General features: G+C 35.8%; 1 protein-coding gene across 11 annotated transcripts in view; it reads left to right on the forward strand.

Moving 5' to 3' along the window:
• The window catches only part of ATP11A (ATPase phospholipid transporting 11A), a 111,532-nt gene that overhangs the window by 37,271 nt on the left and 47,685 nt on the right, over positions 1–26,576 (forward strand). For all 11 annotated transcript variants that reach the window (XR_008973874.1, XR_008973876.1, XR_008973875.1 and 8 more), the window contains exon 2: positions 19,452–19,574. Coding sequence is in view for 8 of the 11 variants with exons in the window: in XM_057422187.1 (XP_057278170.1) it covers positions 19,452–19,574 (123 nt within the window). In the remaining 3 variants the exon portion in view is untranslated. The remainder of the gene's footprint in view (positions 1–19,451; positions 19,575–26,576) is intronic.

Here is a 26,576-nt window from a genome sequence, read left to right on the forward strand (position 1 = left end):
CTGATAGAAAAATAACACATCCTACTGCAGTGCAGTGTGTGGTCTTGCTGCCTGTCTGATCTTGGACCTAGCTCATGGTTCTGTTACTCTTTATTGAATGATATCCTAAAGGCTGCTTTCTTGTGTTGACTTACTCTATTCTTTAGTTGGAAGTTTCTCAAGGTACAAATGTTCTTATGGTCATATTTTTTGGTCTTTTGTTAGAGCTGCATATCAGCAAAGAACAGGATGAGCCCTCTTAGTTGCAAGAACACAGTGTGTGACTGACTTTCGGATGGAAGCCTTTTGTCAGTATGGATGTGGAAAAATGCTTTCAAGGACAACAGAAAGAAACTTTTAGTAACTGAAGTGAGTAATATAAACAGTGGAAAAGCAGAGAAGGATTTTATTAAAATGCTGGTACTCTTCAGGGGGAAAAAGATCTCATGCGATGAAGCCTTGAGAGAACAAAAACGCAGAGACGAAACTACAAGTAGTGTTTAGAGATCTTTTCATCTGTCTTACAAAAGAAACTTTTTTCTGTCCAGATTCTGTTATATGTTTTATTTCCCTTTCCCTGTATCTAGGTTGTGGTAATTTTAACTATATTAAAGATTGAACAAGTGACACGTTGCGTAAGAGGATGCTGCTTATTGTATTATGTATGGGTGACTTAACAGCTTATGCTATGGCTTACTTTTTCTTCATGAAAGAGGAAGCATTTCTATTAATAAAAGCTTTTTCTTCTAGAATAATCCTGAATAATTCCCACCACAGTTGCTTAGATCATGTTGCTTTGAATACAAGTAGGAATGAAACTGTACAGGAAACGTAAACCCCTGATGTTTATTTTTTTTCTAACTTGACAGTGTGTAGCACTATATTTGATGTGATGATCTGATTTGAAAGTTTTCCTTTCTGATACCTAGAATAAACCTGCAGTAGTTGAGATTTTGGTTTTGCAGATAAACAGATGGCTTTTTCTCCTTTTGCAAATATTTGTTATGGATTTATGCACTAATACCAGTAAATGTCTTGTTTGTTCCATCAAGTAAGTCTTATTACATGTAACAGTTGGTACATTGTTGTCTTTAATCTCTTAATACGCGATTACTAATTCCAAGTCCTTTGCTTTCCCAAGAAGAAAAAGCCAACACAGTCCTTTAACAAAGCATTTTTATTTTGTTTGCTATAACATAGAACGAAGGGGTGGGAAAACTCTTTTACATTCACTATTTCAAAAATAGTCTGTACACATTAAGGTAGCACCGCATGTGTCTTGAAATAGAGGACGTGGGCTTGTGTGCTTGTAACTATAAGGCAAACGACATGTCATACAAGTAGAGGGTAATTTGCATGGGATGGTGGCAAAACCTGCCAGAGAAAAACATCGCTCTTTCTATAGTGTCATCATTTATATGAAAGTCAGTTACTACACTGTAGAAATTTTCAGTTACGAATTAAATTTCCTCCTTTGCTGTTTCAGACTTAATAGTCGTTTAACTGTTGAGGGAAGGAGGAATCTATTCATAGACATAAAAAGAATTAAACCCAGAAATCTGAGATGCAGATTGCTTTCCATCAGTACAGGTAAGGTTAGGCACACTGACAAATCATTTACTCCTCTATCATTTGTTTGTTCATGCCATGTTTAAATGAAGATTGCTACAGTTAGGAGTGATCATCTGCCATGGAGAGAAAAGTAATGATGGGAGAAAGTTGATGTGGTCTGGTGTCTGGTCTCTTCTTCCAAAGAACAAATGACAGGACAAGAGGAAACAGCCTGAAGCTGCGCCAGGGGAGGTTCAGACTGGATATTAGGAGCAATGTCTTCCCCAAAAGGGTTGTCAGGTGTTGGACAGGCTTCCCAGGGAAGTGGTGGAATCACTGTCTCTGAAGTGTTCACAAGCCATGTAGATGAGGCCCTCAGTGACATGGTTTAGTGGTGGCCTTGGTACTGTTGGGGGAACGGTTGGGCTTGATCGTCTTAAAGGTCTTTTCCAACCTAGCTGATTCTGTGATTCTATTCTATGAATATCCATCTGGGGATGTTTAAAGAGAAAGCTTGAACATTTCTAGAGGACTTGAGCAGGGAAAGTAAAGTGGAGAGGCTATGAGTTTTAAAATGTCCTAGAATGGACATCTGCTAGTCAATTTTTCCTTTTGGGGGCTTGAACAAGTAGCAATAATTTCTTTAAACCAGATTCATGTAACTTTAGGTTGATCTTATTTGCATCATTGGAAGTAAAGGTTGTAATTGGAGCTCACTTGCAAAAGCTGTGATGTGTTCTCTTATTTCAGTACAGTAGCATCAGAAAATATAATGAAATTAATAGATTTTTGTGACTTGCAGGAAAGCATTTAATATGGGCCTTCTCATTTATTTAGTTATTCTAATGAATCACCAAGGTGATTTCTTTTCTTAGCCTAGCCTTGTTCTGTAGCCTAGAGAATTTTTGAAGTAAGGTGATGGGACAATCCAATAAATTTCATCATTTAGCTGAATTTAATGTGAGGTCCTTGGAGTGGAACTTCTCAAATCAATAGGTTTTAGCGTTACTTATTTTTTAAGGAAATGGCACCAACCAATAATGACAAGCTAGCAATAAAAGAGGAATAGCCTTTTTGGAGAGATTTCAAAAGAATAAGAGTGTTCTTAGATCTTCTATTGTGTGATTATTTCAGAGATGCCGGAACTACTTAACTAATATTGAAGAGACCAAACCAGAAAGCTGGCTAAAATATTGGCTCTACATGAAATAGGAGAGATGTAAAATTTTTTCAAGATGATTAGAGATGCTATCCGCAGTTAGATGTACTGTACTTTAATGTAAAATACAATATCAGAAGAATTTCACACTTCAACTTAGGGAGCTCATTAGCTTATGACAATTTGAAGTACCAGTGCAAAAGACAAAGGTAATCCAAGATCTAGTGTAAATAAGTTTTTAAAAGCCATGAATGCAGTTAAATGTGTTAAAAACCTAAATGAAATTAAGTGGACTTAACTGTGATTCTGCTTAAAGGAGAAGACTTTCCAAGAGTGGTAGGTACTGAGTTTTTTTTTCTTTTCCAGGTTTACCATGTGAAACAGTGATGAAATCAGTGCAACATCTAGTATTGGCATTGCCTTTTTCAGATGCTGAGAGGGGACCGTGTTGTTCTGTTACCCTTTACAATATTGGTAGTTTAACTGATTCAGTGGTGTGAACTGATCTGTCGTACTGAGAAAGCGTAGAACTGAAAATGCTAACAGAAGTTTAAGAGACTAATGGAGGGTAGCAATATTTTGGCTATTCTGTGTAACTGTACACTAACTCAGTTTTAACATAATTACACCAGTAATAGCAACGGTCCTATAGATAGAAGTTTTATCAGGGACTAGAAATATTAATTTTGGCAAATTTAGGGCTGCCTTGGAAAATGGCTACTTTCATTAGCTGCTTTGTGATTTCAAACATTGTATGACTTTTGCTCAACATGAAAATTATTTTAAAATATATGGTAAACATACTTTGTTTCTACAAAATGTGTCTGGTTTCTTTCTTTGTGTGGAGGCTTTCTTTGGTTTTTGTTTGTTTTTTTTTCTAAGTAATAAATACATCTGTGTACAAGGTGGGAGGGGAAAAATTTATTCTCTATAGCACAGGAAAATATCTATATCTTCAGAAGCCCAGAACAGCAAAAGAAGATTGCCTTTTGCAGTATTCCTTCCACAAAACTGCATTCCCAGTGCAAATGTTTGTTTGGTTTTGACTGGGATTTTTGTGTTGGGCTTTGGGTTTGTTTTGGTTTTTGTTCCTTTTAAAAAAAATTGTGTTTTTTTTTGTGGGTCTTTTTAGTGGTTTTTTTTTAATTGTGTATGTGGTTCTTTTTTTTTTCTACAGCAGGGTGGAGATGTCAGTAAGGAGGTGTATATTACTGTCAGGGATTCAAAGGGGAAAAATGCTCAGTTTCATCTTGAAACCAAAATATTTATGAGCAGATAGAATTTTGTTTTGTGTTTTACCCATAAGGTTTCCAGCTAGGATTACATTTGAAGAAAATCCTTTACCATCTGTCCAGTTTCATATCTGTGCAGATGTGTAAACAAAGCATAAAAGGATTTATAAATGCTTACCTCAAGTTTATAACATTAAAATGGAAACATTAAGAGTGAACAGGTTTATATACCATTAAGAATGAAACTGGCATGCTAATTTCTTTCATGCTCTGGTATCTACATTGTAAGAAATCTGGCTTTTTATTGTACTCTTTCCAACATTTAAACAAAGATAGCGTCTGAGAATAAGATTACCTTATACCAATTACATTTAAAGAAACAAAGAAGCTTTCATGCCATGGAACCACAGGCTGCTGAGGCAGTGTACATTCCATATAATGGATAACCTAAAGCAAGGAGCATCACAGTTATGACACCAGTAAAATTCACATGCCGTCTTTAAATCCAGATCCAAGTAATCTTTAGGCATGTTCTGTGTTAATGTATTATGACATGAAATTTAAACACCTCAAAGGTTAAAATCAGTCTTCATAATACTTGTTCATTTTTAAGATAACCTGTTTATATTCTTAATACCCAAAATTTTTTCAACAGTGAAATAGTTTCAGGCTTTGATATAAAGTAATTTTGCCCTTGAAACTACTTCAGTCTGCTAAGCTAATAAACTTGGTTTGTCATGCCAGATATTCAATTTTATATTTTCTCCTTCTGTTTCTGTATGCTTGATTTTGGGTTTTCTGTGTGATGAAGTAACTAATTTTGCTTAAAAGAACTCCAAACAAACAAAATCCAAACAAAACCATAAAATGTCCTTTTGTCACATGATCAGCAATATTGATACTGATTTTATTAACTTGAGAGTAAAACTAGTGATGGGAGAGTCTCCCAGGAAGTGTTAATTTTAATGGACAGCTGGCCACAAAGTACAAATTTGGACTTTCTGGACCATTTATCCGGTTTTCTGAAAACCAATTTGGTTTTTTTTTACAATTTAAGTTTCCTGAAGGAACTTCTTGATCAGCTTTATTTAACCTCACATCACCAACTTTCCCCTGTTTCAAAGAGTAATTTAGAATATAATTGTTCCTGGTATTAAATCTGCTAGTATTAAGGTGAAAACAGTTATCTATATATAATTTAAAATGATAAGAAGGGGAGGGAAAATAACTTGCCTGAGCATTAATTGGAAGGGATGGGTATCTGTTAGATAATACTAGTTTTTAGCATGAGTTGCTTCATGATACCTTGTCCCTTCTGTCTCCACTGGCTACATCGCATTGTGTACAGACATGAAGAGAAAACTCTTTCTTCTAAAGTTCATCCTATTTCAACTCCCTGAGCAAATGCAGAGGAGTTCTCTCTGAGGGTGATACTATGTTTTTTTTTCTGCCATGCACCAAAAGGGAAAACAGCGAATATGATTGTAACCTCTGTGTACTTTCAGTACATCTGAAGCAAGCATCTTCATCTGTTAGACATATGTAACACTGTTGTAGAGACATGATATTTTTATTGTTTAATATTTAATGAGTGAAACAGTTATTTCACAAGTACTCAAAATTCAGATGTTTTTAATATCAAAATCAACTGGTTTAGAATTTAGGGATTTGCAGCAAAGTGATTTTTAGGAATAATTACTGCTATAGAAATCTAAGCAGCTTTCAAAAAAATTCTGCAGTTTTTACAGGGACACTAAATCAATGTAACTTTTATATTTGGGATATAGCAAGCCTTTTCACAGTATCTCAAAGTCTTTCAAATGTGCCTCTATAGAGTAAGTGAAAGCATGCAGTTTATTATTTCATATTTGTTACCTGTTAGTGGTCCAATGTTAGCATTCCTCCTTACAAGAACAAACCTTTGCTTTTATCTACTGCTAAGTCTTTATTTTATAGTGTTTTTAGAAAGTATGTAAGAAGGAAGCTATAGGTTCTAATACAGATGATTTAACATGGAATTTACTCATGTTTTGTAGTTTTTGCTTTGTTTTCACTCAAGATGTTGAAAAATATATAGAAGCGAAATCATGGGTGTTCTTTGACAGATATTTGACAATATTTTAACTCTATTTCAAATGTACAGTGAGTCGAGAGAGGATGCTGTCTACAGGTGTGTTTCTTGCAAACAGTATCTGTTCTGGGCCTTTCTTCAGAAAGTGTGCTTATAGCACACTAAAATTATTTAGAAGTGTAGTTCTCTGTACCTCTTTTCTTATAGGACTTTTAACAGTTCTTGTTTGGAAGGATTTATGTTAATTGCAAATACATTTTGGCATAGTTTCTATACTTTCTTAGTACTCTTTTTGTAAATGTAAAAAGTTACCCTGCAGATGAACCCACTACCTGCTTAATAGGCTTCTGTCAGTGTCCGCACAAAACCATCTGGAGGTCTTGTTTCCAGAAGTTCAGAACTGAAGTCAGTTTTCTTCCTTCTGTGATGTTCCATTCTCACTGGAAAAAAAAAAAAAAAGGGCAAGAAAAACCACCAAACAAAAAAAAAAACAACCCCCCCCCCCCCCCCCCCAAAAAAAAAGCAAAACAAAACCAAAAAAACCCCACCAATTTTCGTTCATGACTGTTTGAATATTAGCTGTAAAACATCTCTGAAGAGTTATAAGCTTTCTTTTTATTTAAAGCAATAGCACATTTAAATCACTTGTGATAGAACTTGCCACATAATATCCTTATTCCTTGTATGAGCTAGAACATTACCAAACTGGTGGACATGACTTAACCTACCATTAGAAGGAAAGTCCAGTGCTGCTTCCTCTTCATGGTGCCCTATTGACTACAGCCAGTGGCTCAGGCAAAGTAAAATGTTCCAGCTGCCACCGGATAGCCTTTTGCATAAGCCCATAATCAACTTACATTAAGAAACAAAGTAAGTAATTATCTCTTATAATCAGAATACTTACTCTATTTGAGTTCAAGTTACAATGTGTAATTGACCCCTTAAAACTCATGTGTACTTGAAAAAAATTAACAGGATTCATGATCTTTCCCTGCACTAGACTTGCAGCAGCAATTCACTTCCAGAAGCATGGTTGTTGAATATGGTAACTGACACTGCTGCTGTTGCAAGGCGTCAGACGCAGTTGTATTCTGAAAAGTAAAATAAGTGTCCAAATATTTTTTGCTTTCCTTGGTTTTAGTCATAGCTGTTTTACTTATAAGACAAAGTGGTGTTTCCATTTTTATTTGTACTATGCCTCCTAAAGCAATTCAAGTTAGGATCTGTGTTTCTGTTCTGCATTTATTAAACGTAGTTGTAATTTATTTCCATGGAATTGTCCAATAGAAAGCTTCCTAAACCCAAGAAATAGTAATTGCTTCTAGAAGGCAAAAGTAAATTACTTTCCCCTCCTGAAATTACCTCTCTCGTTTATGCATTAAATCTTCTTAGATTTGGAGGGGGAAGGAAGGTATTAGCAAGGAGACAGAAATAACTCCAGTAAGACATTTTACTACCAACCAAGGCACTGCCAAGGATTAGTTCTCGTTTGCAGTAATGCTCCTTGGGCTATCACCTGAAGTTTTATTTTTGCACTATAATTTTTGTATCTTGCTCCATCTTCTTTGCATGCAGGGCAGCTGATCCTCCCTGTAGGATACGTGTCCTGAAGTGTGTAGCATGTACTAAAAAACATTTGGAAGCATGCAGATTTTATGAAACTGGTTATATGCTCTTCTGCAGGAGCCAGACAAGCGTCAGTATTTAGGATTTGTGATATGGCTGAAGTAGGATTTGTAGAATCTGTGTTGTTTTACTGCATTTGGGGGGGGGGGGTGGGAGAGTCTAGAACAATGATTTCTAGCTCGATTTGGGTTTTGCCTTTGGCTTTCAATGTTCTTAAAGGCTTAAGGTGAAAAATTATGTGATAGAATAAACATTTGGAATATGTGTTACGGAGACTTCATTTATTTCCTGGGCATGTAAAAAAATGTAAAGAGATGTAAAAAAAATAGCATGACAAGCTAGCTCAAAATTCCTCATTGCTTTTCCTAACTCAGTTCTGCAGCAGCTGAGGATTTGCAGTTTTGGCTGTTGTTTTTTTTTATTCCTTGGACTAATTCCAGGAATTCCTGGTCAAATGGGAAGAGACAGATGGGGGGCACGATGTTTCCTGGGAATAGATGAGTTTTATTAAGCATAAAAGCTGAATCTGTCTACTGGACTGTTTTCAAAAGGTAACACTAAGAAAGGAAACAATCTGTTAAAAATACTTTCTTTACTGTTGTAATAACTCAGTTTCTTAAGTATGTTATACAGTTTAAATACAACAAAACGTTGCGAAGGAAAAACATATTAAATATTTTTGCCTTTTTATTGATACCTAGCTGATTCCATTTGTAGGCTCTTTAGCCTGTCATACACAGCAGATTTAAATAGATAATCCTGATAATTCTGGTTTAAAGGGTTTTCTAATATTTGCTCAGTTGAAATAACACCTCTCAGGTATCCTCCTTCTATTTAAAGATCGTTTGTTTGTTGGTGGTGGTTTGTTTTGGTTTTGTTTTCTCCTAAAATAATCTGCCACAGAGGCTGTCCACAAGCCTGATACTCTCAACTCGGTTCTTAAATGACCTGTAGGGCCTGCAACATCCTCAAGTACGTATATGCTTATACATACAAGTTTGCTAAATAAAGGTGTTTTCTGCAAGCATGTGCTTTGTACTGGGAGTTTACTTACGGTAGGGGTTTCCAATATGTGGGCTATGGGAGACTGTCAACCTTCTATAAGCTACTGTTGTCTAATGCTGGTTTCCTTTGTAGTCTTCCGTTGAGAAGAAAATGTGTTTAGAATATTTTTTCTTTGTTTATTGTTGACAAAAAGAAGGGATGGCAGATCAGCCTTTGAAGCCTGAAAAACATTTCTTTAGGGAGTAGTTTACCACTTCATTAAAGATGTAAGTTAATGCTGTTGGGTAAGTTTGTCTAGAAAAAAAGAGGACATCTTTGGTTTGCTGAATCCTGAGACAGAGTTTTATGGCAAAAAGAGACTATCCCATCACAAGCTCTTTTTAGGGAGTGTTGTATTGTTACTACTCATCTCCATCCCCCCCAACATCAAAGAAATCACAGCAGTAAATCAAAGCCTGGAAGTAGGTGCTTTCTCTTGTGTTTTTATGTATGCTTTTGCTGCTGAATAGAAAACTGCAACATTGAAAGGCTATTTAACCTCTTCCCTATCACTGAATGGCAGACATGTGGGGGTTGAGATTACACTTATCATCTCATCCCAGACAAAGGTACATAACCTCCATTGCCTTTATTTACCAAAATCATTGCAGCTCAGAATGTATTAATCTCAATGTACAATATAGTTCTAGACTTGATAGAAAAATCTTTCTTTAAAAATCTTTGCATTCCTGTGTGAAGGACACAGGACAGTTTTCATACGTTAAAGTGGAATATGGACATTTCTTCTTCCGTATATAAATAACAGGAGGTATACAGAGCATCGAAAGCTTTTGAAATGTCCCCCATGTTGTATAATTATATTGATATATTATAGTATTATTTAGGGCCTTGCTTGTAGGATAGATGAATGCTGGAGCATGTGATTTACATTTTAAAGGGGGAAGTAGCTCCAGCTGTTAGTAAAATAGTTTGTACCTATCTGCTTTTGATCAGGAGATGGTCATTGACATTGTAGTAAGTATACTGGAACTTAAGATGTGTTGGGTATATTGTGTTGACCTTACTATGAGTTACCTGGCTATCATTAATGTTTTTCATAATAGTATGGCAGCATGGAAGGTCTACTCAGGTCAGCCAGTCTAGGATCAATTTCTAGTACCTTACAGGTCACTGAATATATGTTGGAAAAAAGAGTGTTTTATTTAAGTGTTCCTCACCTTTGTTATATCGGAAGTTCCCTCTTGAGTTTTTAATGGTATTTTTGTTTAAATGTCACCCAGTCTTTATTGGACTATTTAAGATGGTAAAAACGGAAAGTCAGTCTTTGATTTCTACTGTCCTGTCTTCTTCAGTGATTAATTAGGTATTGGAGTCTCTCTGAACTTAGTTACCAATGAGTTGAGTTACAGACCTGACAGTAGCTTCTGACTTGTCAACTTAACTTCCTTTATTTATTTTGCAGAGTAACTTTTTTTTTTTAAATGTTGCTTACATTTTTGAGAGACTGCATGTGACAAAGGAAATAGCTGTAATGTAAAATAATAATCTCATAACTTTTAAAATGGAACTAATAGTAGCAAATACTGTTAGAGTTTACTTTTCATAAATATTTGGTCACTGTAGAAGTGTTTGTTCTTGAAATAAACCTTTTGATGTTTACAGAAGTAAGTTGTGAAATATTTTGTACTTAATATTGTTCAGTTGCAAATCCTTAAATCTGTTCTCAGAGTAAAAGTAAATATTGAAAAGCTCAGTGCATCAAAGGGATTGTCAAATAATATTTAATCTTTGTGGAATTCACATTCCTCAAGTGCAGTGAAAACAAAAGGGATTCTAAGATGTGTGGCTATTGGTATCATAAAGCTTTTTATACATCATGAGTAGGTTTACTCATGTTGCTGACATGAATGCTCTAAGGTAATAAATGTCCTTCATGCCGTTTTATAAGTTTAAAACTCCTGGGTTTCATCAGGATAGATTTTCAGTCAGATCTGTGATCATGATGCGTACTACTTTTGGCAAATCTAAAGTCTTCAGTCTTGTATGTGGGGATTGAATGTGATATTTCATAGAATCATAGAATGGTTTGGATTGAAAAGGACCTCAAGTTCCAACCCGCTGCCATTGTCAGGGATGCCTCATGCTAGACCATATTGCCCAAGGCTCTGTCCAGCCTGGTCTTGAACACTGCCAGGGATGAAGCATTCATCACTTCTTTGAGCAACCTATTCCATTGCCTCATTAACCTCACAGTAAAAAACTTCTTCCTTGTATCTAACCTAAACTTCCCCTGTTTAAGTTTAAACCTCTTGTCCTGTTGCTGCAGTGCCTGATGAAGAGATTATTTCGTCAACAACACCTGTATGATATTAGGTAAAACTGTAAAATACAGTTTGTGAGCTCTTACTTGAATCAGCCCATTACCTTTTTCCTCAAGTACTTCAATATATGGCATTGCTTTGAGTGGTGGAAGAAGCATTAGGTTAATAGTTTATATTCCTTTAGTGTCCCAGAGCTGTACTGGAATACTATTTTATAGTTATGTAGGAGTTTGGAGTTTGTTGAAAGGAAGTTTTTTTCACATAGCTCCAAATAAATGTTTCGTTAACCTCATAACCATCTGTAGTTAGGGTCCTTTGTCATGTCAGAGTGTGTCTGTGTGTTGAAATTTGTGTAACATGAGATTTGATGCTCATGCGTAGTAAAAGTAAGGAGAAGGACAATGCTAGGTGCTTCAAATGATAAATAATCAGTTACTCTGAACAGGCAAGTTATTTTTGAACTAAGATGAAGTACAGGTATGCTGGGATTGTGATGTGACTTTTTAAATAGCTCTCAAAACCAGTTACATGAAAAAAGGAGAGACATAATTTGCAAGTTGCACTGCAGGGTATATAGCAAAATATAATTACTCAGAGTAGAAATCTGGCTATTAATATTGTCATTTTGACAAATGCCAGGGCTTCCAGGCTTGATGAATTTGACCGTAATGCAGGGAAAGCTTGTCATTTGTACCTTACCTACTTACTTTTGTGTGTAACATAGACCAATACAGTCTGCCCTTAGGGGGAATAAGTTGGGGACTGAAGTTGCCAAGGTCTTTATTTGAAAATTTGTCAAAACATGACACCTGTTAATTTTGCTGAGGATTTAGTTTTTCTCCTTATAGGTATGAAAGACTAAGTATCTATATTAGTTGTACTGCTTTCTGCAGCACACATGTGATTGTTTGCTCTCTCTCATTTTTACTGGGATATTTGCTTCTGATAAGGTTTCAGCCTCATCTCAAATATGAATTGTGGCATAGCTGCAGACATACACTGGGAAGCTTAATTTTTTTAAATTAGTCTTTGTGTAGCAAAAAAAGCCGGAAAGGTGTTAAATAGTAGATCCCTGTTCATTAACAGACTGTAGCTCAGTATCAGCTAAGTATAAATAGATAAATGTGATGCTATCTAGAGCCATAAATGAGTTTACAATAAATTAGTGAATCTCCAGTAGAAATACATGACCTAAGAACTAAAGCCCGGTGTTATTATGGATGGAACAGTTCATGTAACAATGTTTGGACATTGGCCACTAACTCAGTGACTTGCAAGACCAGCATTTATGAGTTGTTAAGCTTATTAGAACATATGATGATACCACAAAGTAGCCCCACCTTCTGTCTGCCAGAATCATTGTTTCACTAGCTCTGTATCCACTCAGGAATGAAAATCTTTTTAAACTCTAACAAGAACTGACCATCAGGAGAGTGAGTAGTTACTGCTTGCAGTAAACTTGTCTTATAGATTTGAACGTGCTGTTAAATAAGACGTGACAGAAGGAAGATGCTGTCTTTCCCATTGGTGGGAAAACTGCATTATATTTCTCTAGTGCAAGTAGGAATAGAGAGTGTCCTGCTCAGCTGTGTGATTGTAGACTGCAGAGTGAAAGTTTTTTGTTTTTTGGTTTGTGGGGTTTTTCTGTGTTTTTGTTGTTTTTGTTGTTTTTTTTTTTTAATTTTTATTTGTCCATAGCTCACCTGAACAACTTATAAACTAGCTGCCACAGAGAGGAGACATTTTGGCAGCCCCTGTACCGACTGTAAAGGTGCATGTGAAAGCCCGTATCTTTTGATTGTCCTTGTTCTGGAATTCAGGCCAGAAATTTGACTCTTCTGCTTACTTTTTTTCATTTAGGTGTACTCATAGCATGGTTTTGTCCTGAGAATCTGGCTAGACTGCCACCATCTTACAGATAGGGTGGGTGTAGTACAAAAATACAGTTTTGTGTAGTGCTTGCTTGAAGAAGAGCGGCACTTCTGCAAGGAACAGAAGATAGGCAAATAAACTGAGTATTAGGTTCATGAGTTTGCTAGACTCCTTGTAGAAGGTGGTGTCAGTCTGTCCAGTTCTGATCATGTCCACGTGAAGGCTGATGGGAGAGTAATTTACTGTTCTAAATTCAAAGTGTATTTTTAGAATATGTTCCCTTTTAAATAACCTGAAGCCTCTCTAAGAGCACCACTTCAGAATGACATTCAGTTGTATCTTACCTTCCCAATGTGTATCATCTCATATGCATTAACTTGTGCTTTTGAAAAGGTAGTCATCAGGTATTTTTGCTTCGTTTTTCATAATCATTTGGTATCTTCATATAAATGAAAACAAATAGTATGGTGTACCTGTGTTCTTATTACTTATTTTTTAATTAATCAAAACAGTCTGCTGCTTGCCTTGAACTTCCCATTTCTTTAAAATCTGTAAAAATAATGTTTTTCTAAAATTTCAGTTAATTTTCTGACTTCAAAATTTTTGTCTTTTTAGAATGTTTCTTGATGAATTATTGCAAAGAAAATTGTTTCCTGAAAGCTAAAAGAGTAAAAGAACCCTGTACTCTGAAGTAGCTATACTGCTTTCTCTTTAAAAATATTTCTTTAAAAGCATCTTTACAGACACTGAGTTTGTACTCAGACTGACACTGCATGCAAATCTTAGTGGCATTTAGTTGCCTTGCAAGAAGCAAAATTGCTCTTGTTTTGCAGCTTTTGCTAGCACCTAAGGAAGCTGTAAATTTTCTTCACGAACCTTAATTTTAGCTGTTGGTCTGGAGCTACTTAGATATAAACTTGATTTGTAATTAATTAAAGTGCTAAGGCTGCCAAATATCACGTGTCTTAAGTGACACTTTTCCTTCTAGCTTCCCTTATCACTTCTATTTGCAGTATAGTTTGTTTCTCATTTGCCTTTCTAATTGCAAGTGAGACTGTCTTAAAAGGATTTCCACGTAGCAATTCTCTTGACTAGAGCTGGGGAGACATGCAAGGAGGTGCACTGTGTCCCATGTACCACTGGCAGCAAAGAGCAAAATGTTTCAGTACCATGGGAGGAAGGAAAAGGAGTGATGCAAAACTATTTTTCCAAGTATCCAGTAATTCATCTGTTTCACAAATTTACCTTTTTACCATCATCCCAGTGATTCCTTGAAATTGCTTGAAGGTCAGATGTGTGAAAGGAATGGGAGACTTACCTGTATTGCTTTTATGGCTACTTTTCATGGAAATAGTGAAACCAAACGAGACTTTTTCTCTTGAAGAGAGAGCATGAGCATCACAAATAGTTATGCCTAATGGGCCAGTATGTCAGGAATATTTGGAGTTTAAATTGACCACTTAAGAAAGATCTTATTCTTGCTTGAATAACTTGGTTACTTTTTATATATTTGAAACAAAGAATTACTGTAACTTTTTTTTTAGGAGGAACACAGATCACTGGCCTTGTCATCCATGACATCAAATGATTCAACCATTCAAGTATAAAGTATGTGGAATTCAGCTGAAGGTGATGCTTTAAACTGGAAATCGGAAAGGAGAATTGGACTGTCTACAAAGTGCTGTATTAGAATGTCCTTGTACAAACTGATGTGACATGGTTGGAATATACCTGTGTTAGAATAGCTTCAGAAATCTTTTATACTAAGTGCAGTGCTCAAGGAGGCCTGAGCTGGAAGGCTGAGGTAAATTTTTATTAAGTAGACATACAGAAATGTTAGGTATTTTACAGAAACTGGAATATTTACTATTGTGTGTTTCTTTTCTAACTGCTGTGAATTACAGAACTTTACATGATTCTATCATATTTCTTCATTTCCTCTTTCCAACTTCAAGCAATTCACAAACGTTTATGCAGTCTATTGCAATGAAGCCATTCCCCCTTCTGCCTCCTTGCACAAGCCCCTTGCAGTAGAGGGAAGGAAGGATCAGAAAACCTTCCACAAAATGGTATAGGTGTGGCTTGGCAAGGAAATTTACTTCTGGACCTAGCACCATGTCCTGTAGTTAGGATATACCTGGCTTTGCTTCTAGTCACATCCATCCCTTACCTGAGACTCATAAATAAAATAATCTAGATGAAGTCAAAGAATGTTTATTATCTTCTCTTCTCTGTTTGCATATGCTTATGTCCAACATTGTGTGATTCGTAGGCAATTTTATTGGGGGAGTTTTATTTTCAGATATTATTGCTTATGAAAACACCATGCATGGATTCCAAATGCATTTGCAGAAAAGAAATGCAATAATAAATATTCTGTTGCAGCAGTGTAAGGGAACAGATCCCATGACAATGACATCTCCCACAGGAAATATGTTAGCTAATCATAGGAGTTTCTGTGAGAGACTTGTTCTGATGGGGATTTTTGTGGTTGCCTCTGAAGTGCTGCATTTTGGTATTCAATTAAATTAGTGGCATATGATTTATAGGTACATGAAACAGTTTACTGTCTGCTTATGGTACTTAAAACTGAAGTAGCCCTTTTCAGATTATAAAACCTGGTAGGGAATTTATCCAATAATTATAAGATTGAATTATTTCATCTGTGCCATCCTGTATTCATAGGAAACATGCAAAACAGCCTTAACAGCTTTTAAAGTTATATTTACTCTTCGTTCTATAGCTGATACAATGCTGCAAACAAAATGTAGATTTTAAGTGCTCTATATAGGTCTAGCGATTTTGCCTGACATTTGAAATGTTACTATGATCCCTCAAGTGGATAAGAATTTCACCCCTCATCTCCACAAATACATGTAAATGCATGAGACTTTTTGCAAAATGAGCTATTTAAATTCTTAATCTTTTCTGTAATTGCTACCCAGTAAATGTGGATTACTTTTTCAATTTCTTTAGAGGGATTCTGCTTTTTATGACACATAGATCTCATCTACCTTTAAAAGGATAGTGGTTTTGATTGGATTTGGAAAGGTTAAGTAAAATTTGCACACTATGCTGCTGTTTGTATAGGGGCATGTCTGCACATTTACCTTCAGAATAGCACTGAGTCCAGCGTAAAAGAACAGGTACTCAGTATATTTGACAAGTGAAGACAAAGATGAGATTATATGATCTCATGGATCCATAAATAGTGTATGATAAAGAAGATATTTTGCTTAAGATTTAAGAAATAAAAATTAGTCCCTTTTTTTTTTCACTTTAATGAATTACAGCTTCCTGAGATACTGCAGTTGTTTTTCTCCACCGAATGGAAGATGAGAAACAGAGGGCATTTTTTTTTGTGCAGAGCTGGTTTAACGTATCCAATTAGATATGAGCAGAATATTCTGCATGCTAAAGTTTTTCACACTGTGCACCATTAGTTCTTCATGTAGATTTTGAGTGGTAATAGCTTGTCAGTTTCTGTTACCCACAAACTTCAAGGTGATCTAGCAGCTATGTGTTTGATGTGCAATTTTAACAATGGTGCCAATTGCTTCGTTGAGATCAAGTAGCAGTGTGCTATTGAAATGCCAGGCTCTTGCCAAACCCTGCCTCTATGAGTGTAAAATATTTCTCTGTGAAAGAATTTGTTACAGCCCGGGTGAAGAAGGCTATAGCTGATGCTGAGCATTCAGTGCTGTCTAATCTGTGGTTGGAGTGTTCTGTCTGTCCATTTACGATGCTTTCTGAGAAAGCATTTAGCAAAAAAGCAGGAGAGAATATTGTCCAACAAAGTGTACTTACATCATGGCCTTTAGCTGTTTCCAGCCGTACCTAATGAATATTAACTTAGTAGTGCTTGTGTTTACATTATTTGGACAAAATAGTGGAGAGTCAGGAAATGTCATTCAGTGTTTCCATTGATTTCCAAACCATAAGTCAAGTGTCTTTACTAAAATACTTGGAAAGACTTGGAATCTTTCAAGGTCAGTTACTTTTTCCAGGAGCTACCACTAGCATCTTCATATCCTTTTGCTGTCACCTGTTGAATACTAACACTTTGTCTTTTCAGATATTTTTATTTTTATAAATATTTTTATTATATTTTTATTTAATGTAGATAAAAATGAGCAGACTAGCATGAAGGTGAATCTCAAGCTTGTTTCAGTTTGATTTTTGAATCAGAAAAATAAGTTTCACAAATATTTGAACTCATACATTAAGGTATAATCCTGTCAACTGGCTTTATTTAGTGTTACGTAAAGATAACTTAGTCTTTTGCTGGTCTTTGCTTTTTGTATTGCTGACCCTGCTTGGAGGAATAAAAGCTAAGTAACACTTCTTCAGTGATGTGCCAATGAAACTAGGTCTCAGTACATTAAGCTTTATACTATAAATAGAAGCAGATAATGCTAAGGTTTATTTATGGTTTCTTGGACATATCCTTAATGGGCTTAAGTAATAAAACTTAAAAAAAAAGTGAATATACTTCACTGTTCTGGCACCACATCAGATTGCTTTTTTTCAGTTACGCTGGTGACATTCTGTAAGTGATTTCTCATGTGCTATATCTGAACATTAAAGAACTGTTGTATCAACATGCCAGGCTTTTTGTAGGTTAGCATTACCAGCCATTCAGATGGTGTTTTCAGTTCTCTATGTGGCATTCGTCCTGACTTGTAATGTTGTTTCTCCTATCTTTTTCTGCAAGTAAGTTTCTTTATGGTCATACTGAATAATGCATGCCACTTTTCTCCAGTGTAGTTCTACCTCACTGAAAAACATAGCCTTACTCTTACCTACTGATTTTTTATACTTAGATATGAATGTTCTGGGGTTTTGAAGTTGTTGAATTAGGATAGTAAAGTGCATTAATTTTCTATCTCTTGTAATGTATTGAAAAATAAAAAAATGTTCTGTGCTAGCAAATAGTTAAGTTAGATATGGTTTTGTACTTTCATGGTGAATTTATCTATTCATGATAAAACCAGATTCAGCTAAGCCAACAGAAGAGATTGTTTTGATTTTATACCCATACTTAATGTAAGTTATATACAGCCTTTCTTTAGGGATACAAATTCCACATTGTGACATTAAGGTGATTTACTCAGTGTTAACACAATACTCTAGGGCCACCAGACCTTTAAAAACCGGTAGAAATACAAGACAGTTCTGTTCAGAGCTCTGACTTTTGTACTTTCCAGCTTGAAAGGTAGTATCACAGAGGACTGTTAACTGAGTCAAGATAAAGATCAGTTTATAATGTGAAATTAAAAAAAAAAAAAACACCACTTTTTTAACTAATAATATCCTTGTCAAGCAGTCTTAGGTTGGTTCATAATGCAAGAGATAAATTATCAGGCTGGGCCTACGTAAAGGGAAGGAGAAGCTGAGGGATTTCTTCTTAATGTTCAAAGATGCCCGTGTTGAATTCCCATTAGCCCTTTATGCAGTCGTCTCTGAACTCGGGCACTTAACTGTATCATGAGTATTCTTTGTGTTACTTTTATGTCTGGAATGTCATTCCTAACAAAAAATTAATAAATATCATAAAATTTAAACTACTACTCCGGAATATCTCACACGCTCTTGCATTTCTAGGTATATCTTAGCACTAGAGTTGATAAATAATTTGTGTCCATTGTACATTCAAGTGCACGGACAAGGTAGAATATATTGTGTTCCAATAAAATAGTGAAGGATGCCACATTTTGTTCTTGGCATGGAAGGAAGGTGCAATATGGAAGCATTTTCATTGCTTTACTTCCAAAATATTTTGGCTTGCTGAAAGAATCCTATAAGAAGTCTCTAAATTGTTATTTCTAAAAAAAAACATAAAAATTGACCATTTTAGTTTTATTTAAATACTTTTCCACAGTGATTTGATTTGTGCTTTTTTGCTTTGTTTCATTTTTATAGTGAATTGAAAGCATAGAAGTCCTAATTTTGGACAAGCTGTAGGTGTAGTGGAGGTTTATGATGCAAATATATGAACATTTTACTTTGGCTCACCTACATTTTTTTCTACTTGCAGACACAGCTGTTATTAAAAAGCAGGGGATCTGAGTTTACAAGCTGAGGTCTTTTCCTGGCAATCTGAGGGTTCCTAAGCTTGTTCATGACTGGGGAAATTGTTATTGCCAGTATTTCAGAGAACACAGTTTATTTGCTGCAAATAAAATAGCAAGTTATGGCTGAATAGTCTTAAAAATTGGATGTGTTTGTCATACATACATACAAACACTGTAATTACCACTGATACTTACCAGTGGTAAAATGAGTAGCAATCCCTTAAACAGTAAATACCTAATTTGATAAATTCTTCTTTCTTCAGTTACAAAACTAAAAAGTTAGAACAGTAATTTTCATGGATATTGTCGAATTGCCTTAAGGGAAAGTGCAGTACAGTTAAGGCAGTTTGTGTTAGATTATGTGTTTTAGTGCTCCTGAGATAATACAGAGAAGAATGAGGGGTCACGCACTGATGGCTATGTATGCATTTATGTTCGGATGTGATTAGTTAATTCAGTGTGTTAATTCAGTGGAATTAGTTAATTCAACTCATTTTACTGCAGAAATACAGAGTGACCTGACATGATAACTGTTGGCTGGTTTTGTTTTTTTCTCCATAGTGTGCTGGAGAAGAGAATTGGGTGGACAGTCGAACTATTTATGTTGGGCATCGTGAACCACCTCCAGGCACTGAAGCATACATTCCACAGAGATTTCCAGATAACCGAATAGTCTCATCAAAGGTAGTAGTAATTTTTTTCATTCATTTACACAAATAAGCATGAATTATGCCAGTTTACATAAATCATGACTGGCAGAAAGAAAATGAAGGTATCTCAGTTTTTTTCCACAAAAACTAATTGCCAAATTGCCTCTAGCAGGAAGAAGAATGGGATGATTTGCAATGTTTACTATAGTATATAGTAGTCTTAGAATGATACTGTGTGTTTCCACAATGGAGTAAAAAAGCAATTTTCATTTGGGGCAACCCTGGGGTAAGGAAAATCTTCCCAAGAAAAGACTACGCCATTTGTAATCTAAAGCAATACCTTCAAGTACTAGAAGTAGTATGATGAATGTAAGTGCTCAACACACAAAGCTATCTCCACAATAACAGTGCCATTCCCTTCAAAAACTTGTATTGACAAAACCCCATTGAAAGGGTATTCATTGTTATAAACATGCAAGTGAATCATTCTTAAACTCTTGGTATTCTGATATAGTTGTGCCCTTTAGAAACCTTCCAGTTCTCCCTCACTTTAATTAGTAAATCTTTCTGTAAGCTTCACCAGCTTTCTGTGCTCGTTTGTGTTGTTGGTACTCTCTTACCTGTTTAGACTGACCGGCTTGCTTTAGCCAAAGGTTCATTCTGCAATGGCATGGAAAGCTGAACATTTGCAACTTATTGTGTGGCTGATACCCCAAGAACTTAAAGTTTTTAATGTACTTAAGTTTCAACCTTCATGAGTACACACCTTCAACCAATTATGAAATAATGAATTCAAAAGAATAGCTTTTTCTGGGAAAATGTCTTTGTGAACAGTAGCTGAGATCCGCAGCCTCTTTTTAAGAACTTTAGTCGCATTGTGATCTCAAGGAACTGAGCACTTATCATTGCAGATCTGAACACTTACCATCCATTAATATAATGGCAAAGCTGTAATAAACCCCACGCTTTTGTCAAACTATGTCTCATTCCTTATGTGAAATTTTGTATTTTACTACCTTCCTTCACTCCTATTTTTACTACCTTATTTCTGTACTTCATTCAGAGACAGTATGACAACAAACAACATAGTATCTAGGTGTCTTTAATTAGAAAGTTTGAAATATAAAGCAGTAAATAATCCAGGTTGAATACAGTCAAGCTAGTACAGTGGGAATCCTGTACTCGACACATCAATTGAATTGTCTTATGGATTACTGAAGAGTAAATACATTTTATGGAAATATTTCCACTCCTGTGATACTCTTTTTTCATCTTGCACATCTTATCTGGGTCGTACATAAAGGTATTGAAGTTACTGCTGTCACTTCTTGAAATAAAAACATCTTGCTCAACTCTGCAAGATGTTTGACATCTTTTTGTGATGATGAAAATAGTGGAGGTTTCAAGTTACTGTGCTTGGCAGAGTGAGTTTTTTAAAATATAACTTAAACCTGGATCAAGCTGAGGATCCCTGTCAGCAATTAGTAAATATGTATGATTTTAACCAGTTCAGGAGGAAGACTTCACTATATTTTTATTTAGACATGAAGCATGTTCAGTTAAATGGTAGACTCTTTATTTGTGAACGGTATCTGTAATCAGAATTCCACAAATAAAAGATTATTAATGGATATGTTTTTATATGTACAGTGCTTCTCAAATGTTCTGTTGTCGTGGTTTAAACCCAGTCAGGTAACTTGTTCACTCACTCCCAGTGAGTGGTGCCGAGCTGACAACAATCGAGGTCCGTGTCCGTCTCCAACCCCCCCGCACCGGGGCTCTCCCCTTCCCCGCTCCCAGAGGAACGGGGAGGAGGATCGAGAGAGTGCAACTCCTACGGGTTGAGACAAGAACAGTCCAGCAACAAATCACCACCGCTACTATCAGCTAAAACAATGATAAGGGAAAATAACAAGGGAAGAGAATACGATACCACCGGCCAAGAAACGAGTCCCACCCGGAAGCCCCTGTCCTTCCGGGTAACTCCCAGTTACCCCCCACCCCGGGCATGACGTGCTGTGGTATGGAATACCTCCCCGGCTAGCCCGGGTCAGGCGCCCCGTCTCTGCTTCCTCACAGCCTCCCCTCCTCCCTGGCAGAGCATGAGCCTCACAGAGTCCTTGGTCAGGGTAAACATCACTTAGCAACAACCGACAACATCGGCTTCACCAACACTGTTCTCAAACTAGAAGTCAAAACACAGCACTGCACCAGTTAACACAAAGGAAAAAACATGACTGCTACTGCTGAACCCAGGACATCTGTTTATTGATTAAATTTCTCACACTTAAAAAATAAGATGGCGTCTTCATGAAAGTAAATACAGTGGTGATATTTCAAGAGGGAATAGAGTTCATGTAAATGCTTTATAATATTAAATAGTTCCTTAGACTGCCAAAAAATCAGTTTTAATGACAGTTGTCTTTATATGAGAACTTTCCATGCTGTCCCTTTCAAGTAAACTTTATTACTCACATGCTCCATCCCAAACAGCCAAAGGTCAAAGCATCATTGTGACTTGACTAGCATTTATTCTGTGATTTTATGATTCTGTTCTAGGTTGTGTAAGCTTCTAACTCTTAACCTTTCATTCTGTCCTTGTCACTTGCTCCTTTATGAACACTCTGGAGGGGCATCTACCACAGCTTAGGAAACATAGACATAAGCTTCCTGAAAAATGATCAAATGTAACAAAATTAAGATGGGAAAGTCATAACTGTTAGTGTAAAATACACATCCACACAAGCACACTGTATAATGTTACCTCAGCCATGAAGGGTATTTGCGTCATCTTTCATCAGTGAGACAGTAACTATCAGTTGTGCTTTTATAGGTCTCTAATGCTTAGTATATGATTGTTCTTCAAGGATGAGGAACTCTGAACTTCCAGGTACAGATTTTTTGCCAATTTAAAACAAATTGAATTCTGAAAAGGGTAGTTTAAAGCCATGTTGAAACCTCATCAATTAGTCTGTCTGTATGCTCCTGTACTAACAAATGTTCTGTCATAAAGACTTTTTTTTCTGAAAAAAGTGGCAGCTCCAAATAATATGAACCTCAGACTTTCTATAGTTATTTCCTTCCAAAGGTAAACTTTACTGTGCTTCACCAGAGGTTTCCTGGTGTCAGCAAGATAATAATTTTATTCCAGTACAGAGGGATATTTCTTGTATATTGTAGTATCACTATGGAATGTGGTTAATTCTTTGTCTGCTTAATGACATATTCCTGGTTGTGAATATGATATATAGACAGACCTTGGCCAGACCAAATGCTCTTTTGGTTTGATGCATTAATTCAATTATGATTTTAACAATGTATTTCAAAAAGGCTCTGTTGGAAAAAGAAAAAAAAAGCCAAAACCTTGTGTCTTTTGGACTGTACATGAAGTTTGCTTATGTTCTAAAGATAGTGGCCTTTGTAAGCTGAATATGTATGTTCATCTAACTTGTACTTCAGCTGAATAGGGTGATAGCCTTCTAAGTAGCTGTTGTGTGCCCTTCATTGAATTTATCATATGACAGTGGTGCAGCGTGGCAAAATACCAGCTAGTACAAAATCCTAATGTTTCATATGAGAGGAAAGAAAAAGTAATTGAATTGGCAGGGAGGTTGCTTGCTTTTTTTCTTTAAAAAGTATTCACATTTTGAAATTATTTGCTGAGTAGTAGAACTTCTATGTCAAAAGGAAATTAAGTTAAACCTTGAAGCAGTGGCAGTTAATGGAACTTGATAGGAAAGAACTTTTCTTCTTCTTAAATTGGATAATGAAAGTTGGTTTGTTTTTTTTTTTTGTAATAGCATGTTTGGGTTGTTTTTTTTTTTTGGGGGGGGATGTTTGTTGTGGGGTTTGTTGGGGTTTGTTTTTGTTTTTTAAAGCTGATAAATTACAAAGTAACTTTTTTAATATGAAACTTCCTTAAGGAAGGTCCATGCTTCATATTTATGTGCTGGGAGTATCCCAGTCAGCATGGTAAACTGAGTGTCTGTACCTGGATAGTAGCACATGGGTGTGCCTGACCAGCTAGGAATGACCAGAGGTCCATCTGGCACACTACGCTGTCACCAGCAGTAGATGCCTAGGGAAGAATGCTAGAACAAATAAGAGCTGAGACTGATTAAATATATCGAAGAACACAGGAAGTTAAACAAATTATGTTTAAAAAAAAATTTATAAATATGATTGTAAAGAAATTGTCAAACTTTTGATCAGACCTTTTTCAGCTATTCTGTTCAAGTGGGATGTATGTATGTAAGAGATACATAAAACATGATACTTATGTTGTTTAAATAGCATAATAATATATAAGGCATTATTATATATTAAATGGTATGTGCATGTATATGCACACACATACAGAGTCCAGTTGTTAAGCTGGCACCTTTAGAATATATTGTCTCTTGGTAGTTGACATGTACTATAAAAATCTGTATATTAAAAATATTGGTCACAATGCACATGTTCAAGTTTTGTGTATGTGTCTTGATCTGTTAAAAACATTGAAAAACTTAAGTGACTGCAAGACTACTGTTCAGCTTTTATCTGTCCTCCCTGAATTTATTATCCTCAAGATGGATTTTCTTTTGCAGAAGGTTTAAGAATCGGCATAGCAAAATGTCTGCAAACCAGGGCTGAAGTAACATAGTAGGTATTTTTTTCAGAATGGTTTTAAGCATTTACAAGTAACATTTGAAGAAGCTGAGGGAAAGGAGTGGAAGCAGGTTAGAAGAGAGTGGGTGACGTTTTAAAACAAATAAAGTGTAAGAAGCTGAAGTGTTGAAAGAACTCAGTAATCCAGTATGGATTGCTTTTTTTCCCTTGTAGCTCCAGCTTTTGATGTCAAGTGGTTACTGAAACTCTCCTTTTACTTATGATATTATCTGCCTCTTAGGATGGAGAGAAGCTTGAAATGTGAGTCAAAATTCTGGCTTCCAGATATCAAATTAAAGGGTCAAAATAATGTTTAAAAAAATTAAGCTATTGTTAAGAAGACCCTGTTTTATATTTTTGAATTCATGGGACTGGCTCTAACACGGAGACATTGGAGCTGAAAGCAGTAAGGCTTTAGCAAAGAAGATTCAAGAATTGGTGAGATGGAGCAGAGGCATAGTGGAAACACTGTGGAAGTGTGCATAAAGAGGTCAGCACATGATTACACAAGTACACCAGCAATGCAGGTGCTATTACTGTTATAAATGGGAAAAAAAATCTAATTGAATTGTGCAGTTTTGACTCCAGGCAGTCTGATTTTACATTTCCTTGTACAGTGCTTCAGATGCATCTGTTCACACAGTGTGTTCGTCTCTTGGATGGATACGTAACTACTTCTTGCTGTCTGACATATTGCCTTCTGTATGCAAAAGGCATGTATGTTCTCTGACCTCTTAAGTTTTTTGCAGCAATTTAAAAAAAAACAGTTTCCAACCTAAACCTTCAAACCTTTCCCAGCCTAAAAGCTTCAAGTGTGTAACTATTTGGCTAACCTTATTTTCTTCAAGTGAGTTATACTGGGAAAAAAAGTAGTTAAGTATCAGTTTGCAAAAAGCACAACTAGAAATTAGCTGAAGAAGAAAACTGGTATTAACTCTGTATGTAGGCGCAGTAATCTGCTGTATTTAGTAACTTCATTTTTAATGTCTTTTCTTCAAAGACTTTTATTTTGTTCATGCCTAATGAGGGTAGAGAAACTGCCTTGAATGCAGTTATTAAATCAGTCTTGTTCTGGGTGGCAGCCCACTGTTGTTTCTCATGGGAGCGATTATGGTGGTTAAACATTAATCATCCATTTGTAGATACTGGTCAGAGCTCTTGATGGCTGGGGCAGAGTGAGGTCTGTCTAGATATCTTAGTGCTCTGTCTTGCCTAAACCCCTTCAAAAATTGTTACTTTGAAGATGAATGGACAGAACAAAGACATACTTTGTATGTCTGAAACCCAATGTAATAAAGTGCTAAAAGTCTGTGAGGTTGTTTGAAAATAAAGTTTTAAGTCGTATACTGTATTAAAGAAGCATCCATTTTAAACAACACCTCTCAGACCATAAAAGTGATCTAATTCCAGGTAATTCACATTTATTCAGGTAAGAGAGTTGCTGACCAAAGGTGGAGCTGTGAGAAAGACCACTGCTTTGACAGAAAGAGCCTGAGGTTGGAAAATGAGGGGATTGATACTAAGGGTACAGATGAACGTTCAACCTTTTGATAGATTGTTTTAACTAATTTACTTCCTCATACTAGATTTCAAATATCTAGTCTGACAACAATATGCTGTCACCACACATTTAGACAAATAACCTGCTAGGAGATTTAAACAGGAAGTTCTTGCATAAAAGATTAAATTTTTATATTATAAATGGTGAATTGGGGAGCTTGTATAAATCATCACATTTTAACAGTCAAAAAACCCTCTAATGTGGAAGAATACTTTATTTTATTAAAATAGCTAAACAGAAAATTTAAACAAGTTTTTCACTGAAACCTCTATTCATTTTTCCTTCTCAGCAGATGGAGATTTTTAAAAAATAAACAGAGACAATTTGCCTTTATATGAAAATATAAAATTACTATCACTGAATAAAATCTGTATGGTCATATATCACAGCAGCAGCTTTGAATGACTTTTGTGCAAGGAAAATAATCAAGTCTAACCAGTTCTCTTTCAAAATTCTAAGATAAGTAGCTGGGTAGTGGACAGTGCAAGCAACATTCCAATCTGATGAAAAGTACTTGATTGCAAAGTGAGAGCACTTGACTTTCCAGCATGGGTGCCTGCCTGAGTTTTGGCTTGCTCACAGGTGATCTAATACTGAGGTAACTATTAAGCCGGCTAAGTGTTTACTGAGGGCATATTTAGACTAGATCCCAATTTTTGGCACATGACAGAAAAAGAACATTTCATTCCTATGTCTTACAAATGTTTAGGCTTTAACCTCCAACAAGTAAAAAGATTACTTGTACATAATAGGGCTTTCGCATACAATTAAGGCATAATTCTCAAGGATCCTTTCCACCTGCAGATGTAATAGAGGTGTTTTCCT

This window comes from Pezoporus wallicus, unplaced genomic scaffold (genome assembly GCF_028554395.1).
Source record: "Pezoporus wallicus isolate ANWC-B61680 ecotype Strahan unplaced genomic scaffold, APGP_CSIRO_Pwel_v1 contig_5785, whole genome shotgun sequence".
NCBI classification, from domain to species: domain Eukaryota; kingdom Metazoa; phylum Chordata; class Aves; order Psittaciformes; family Psittacidae; genus Pezoporus; species Pezoporus wallicus.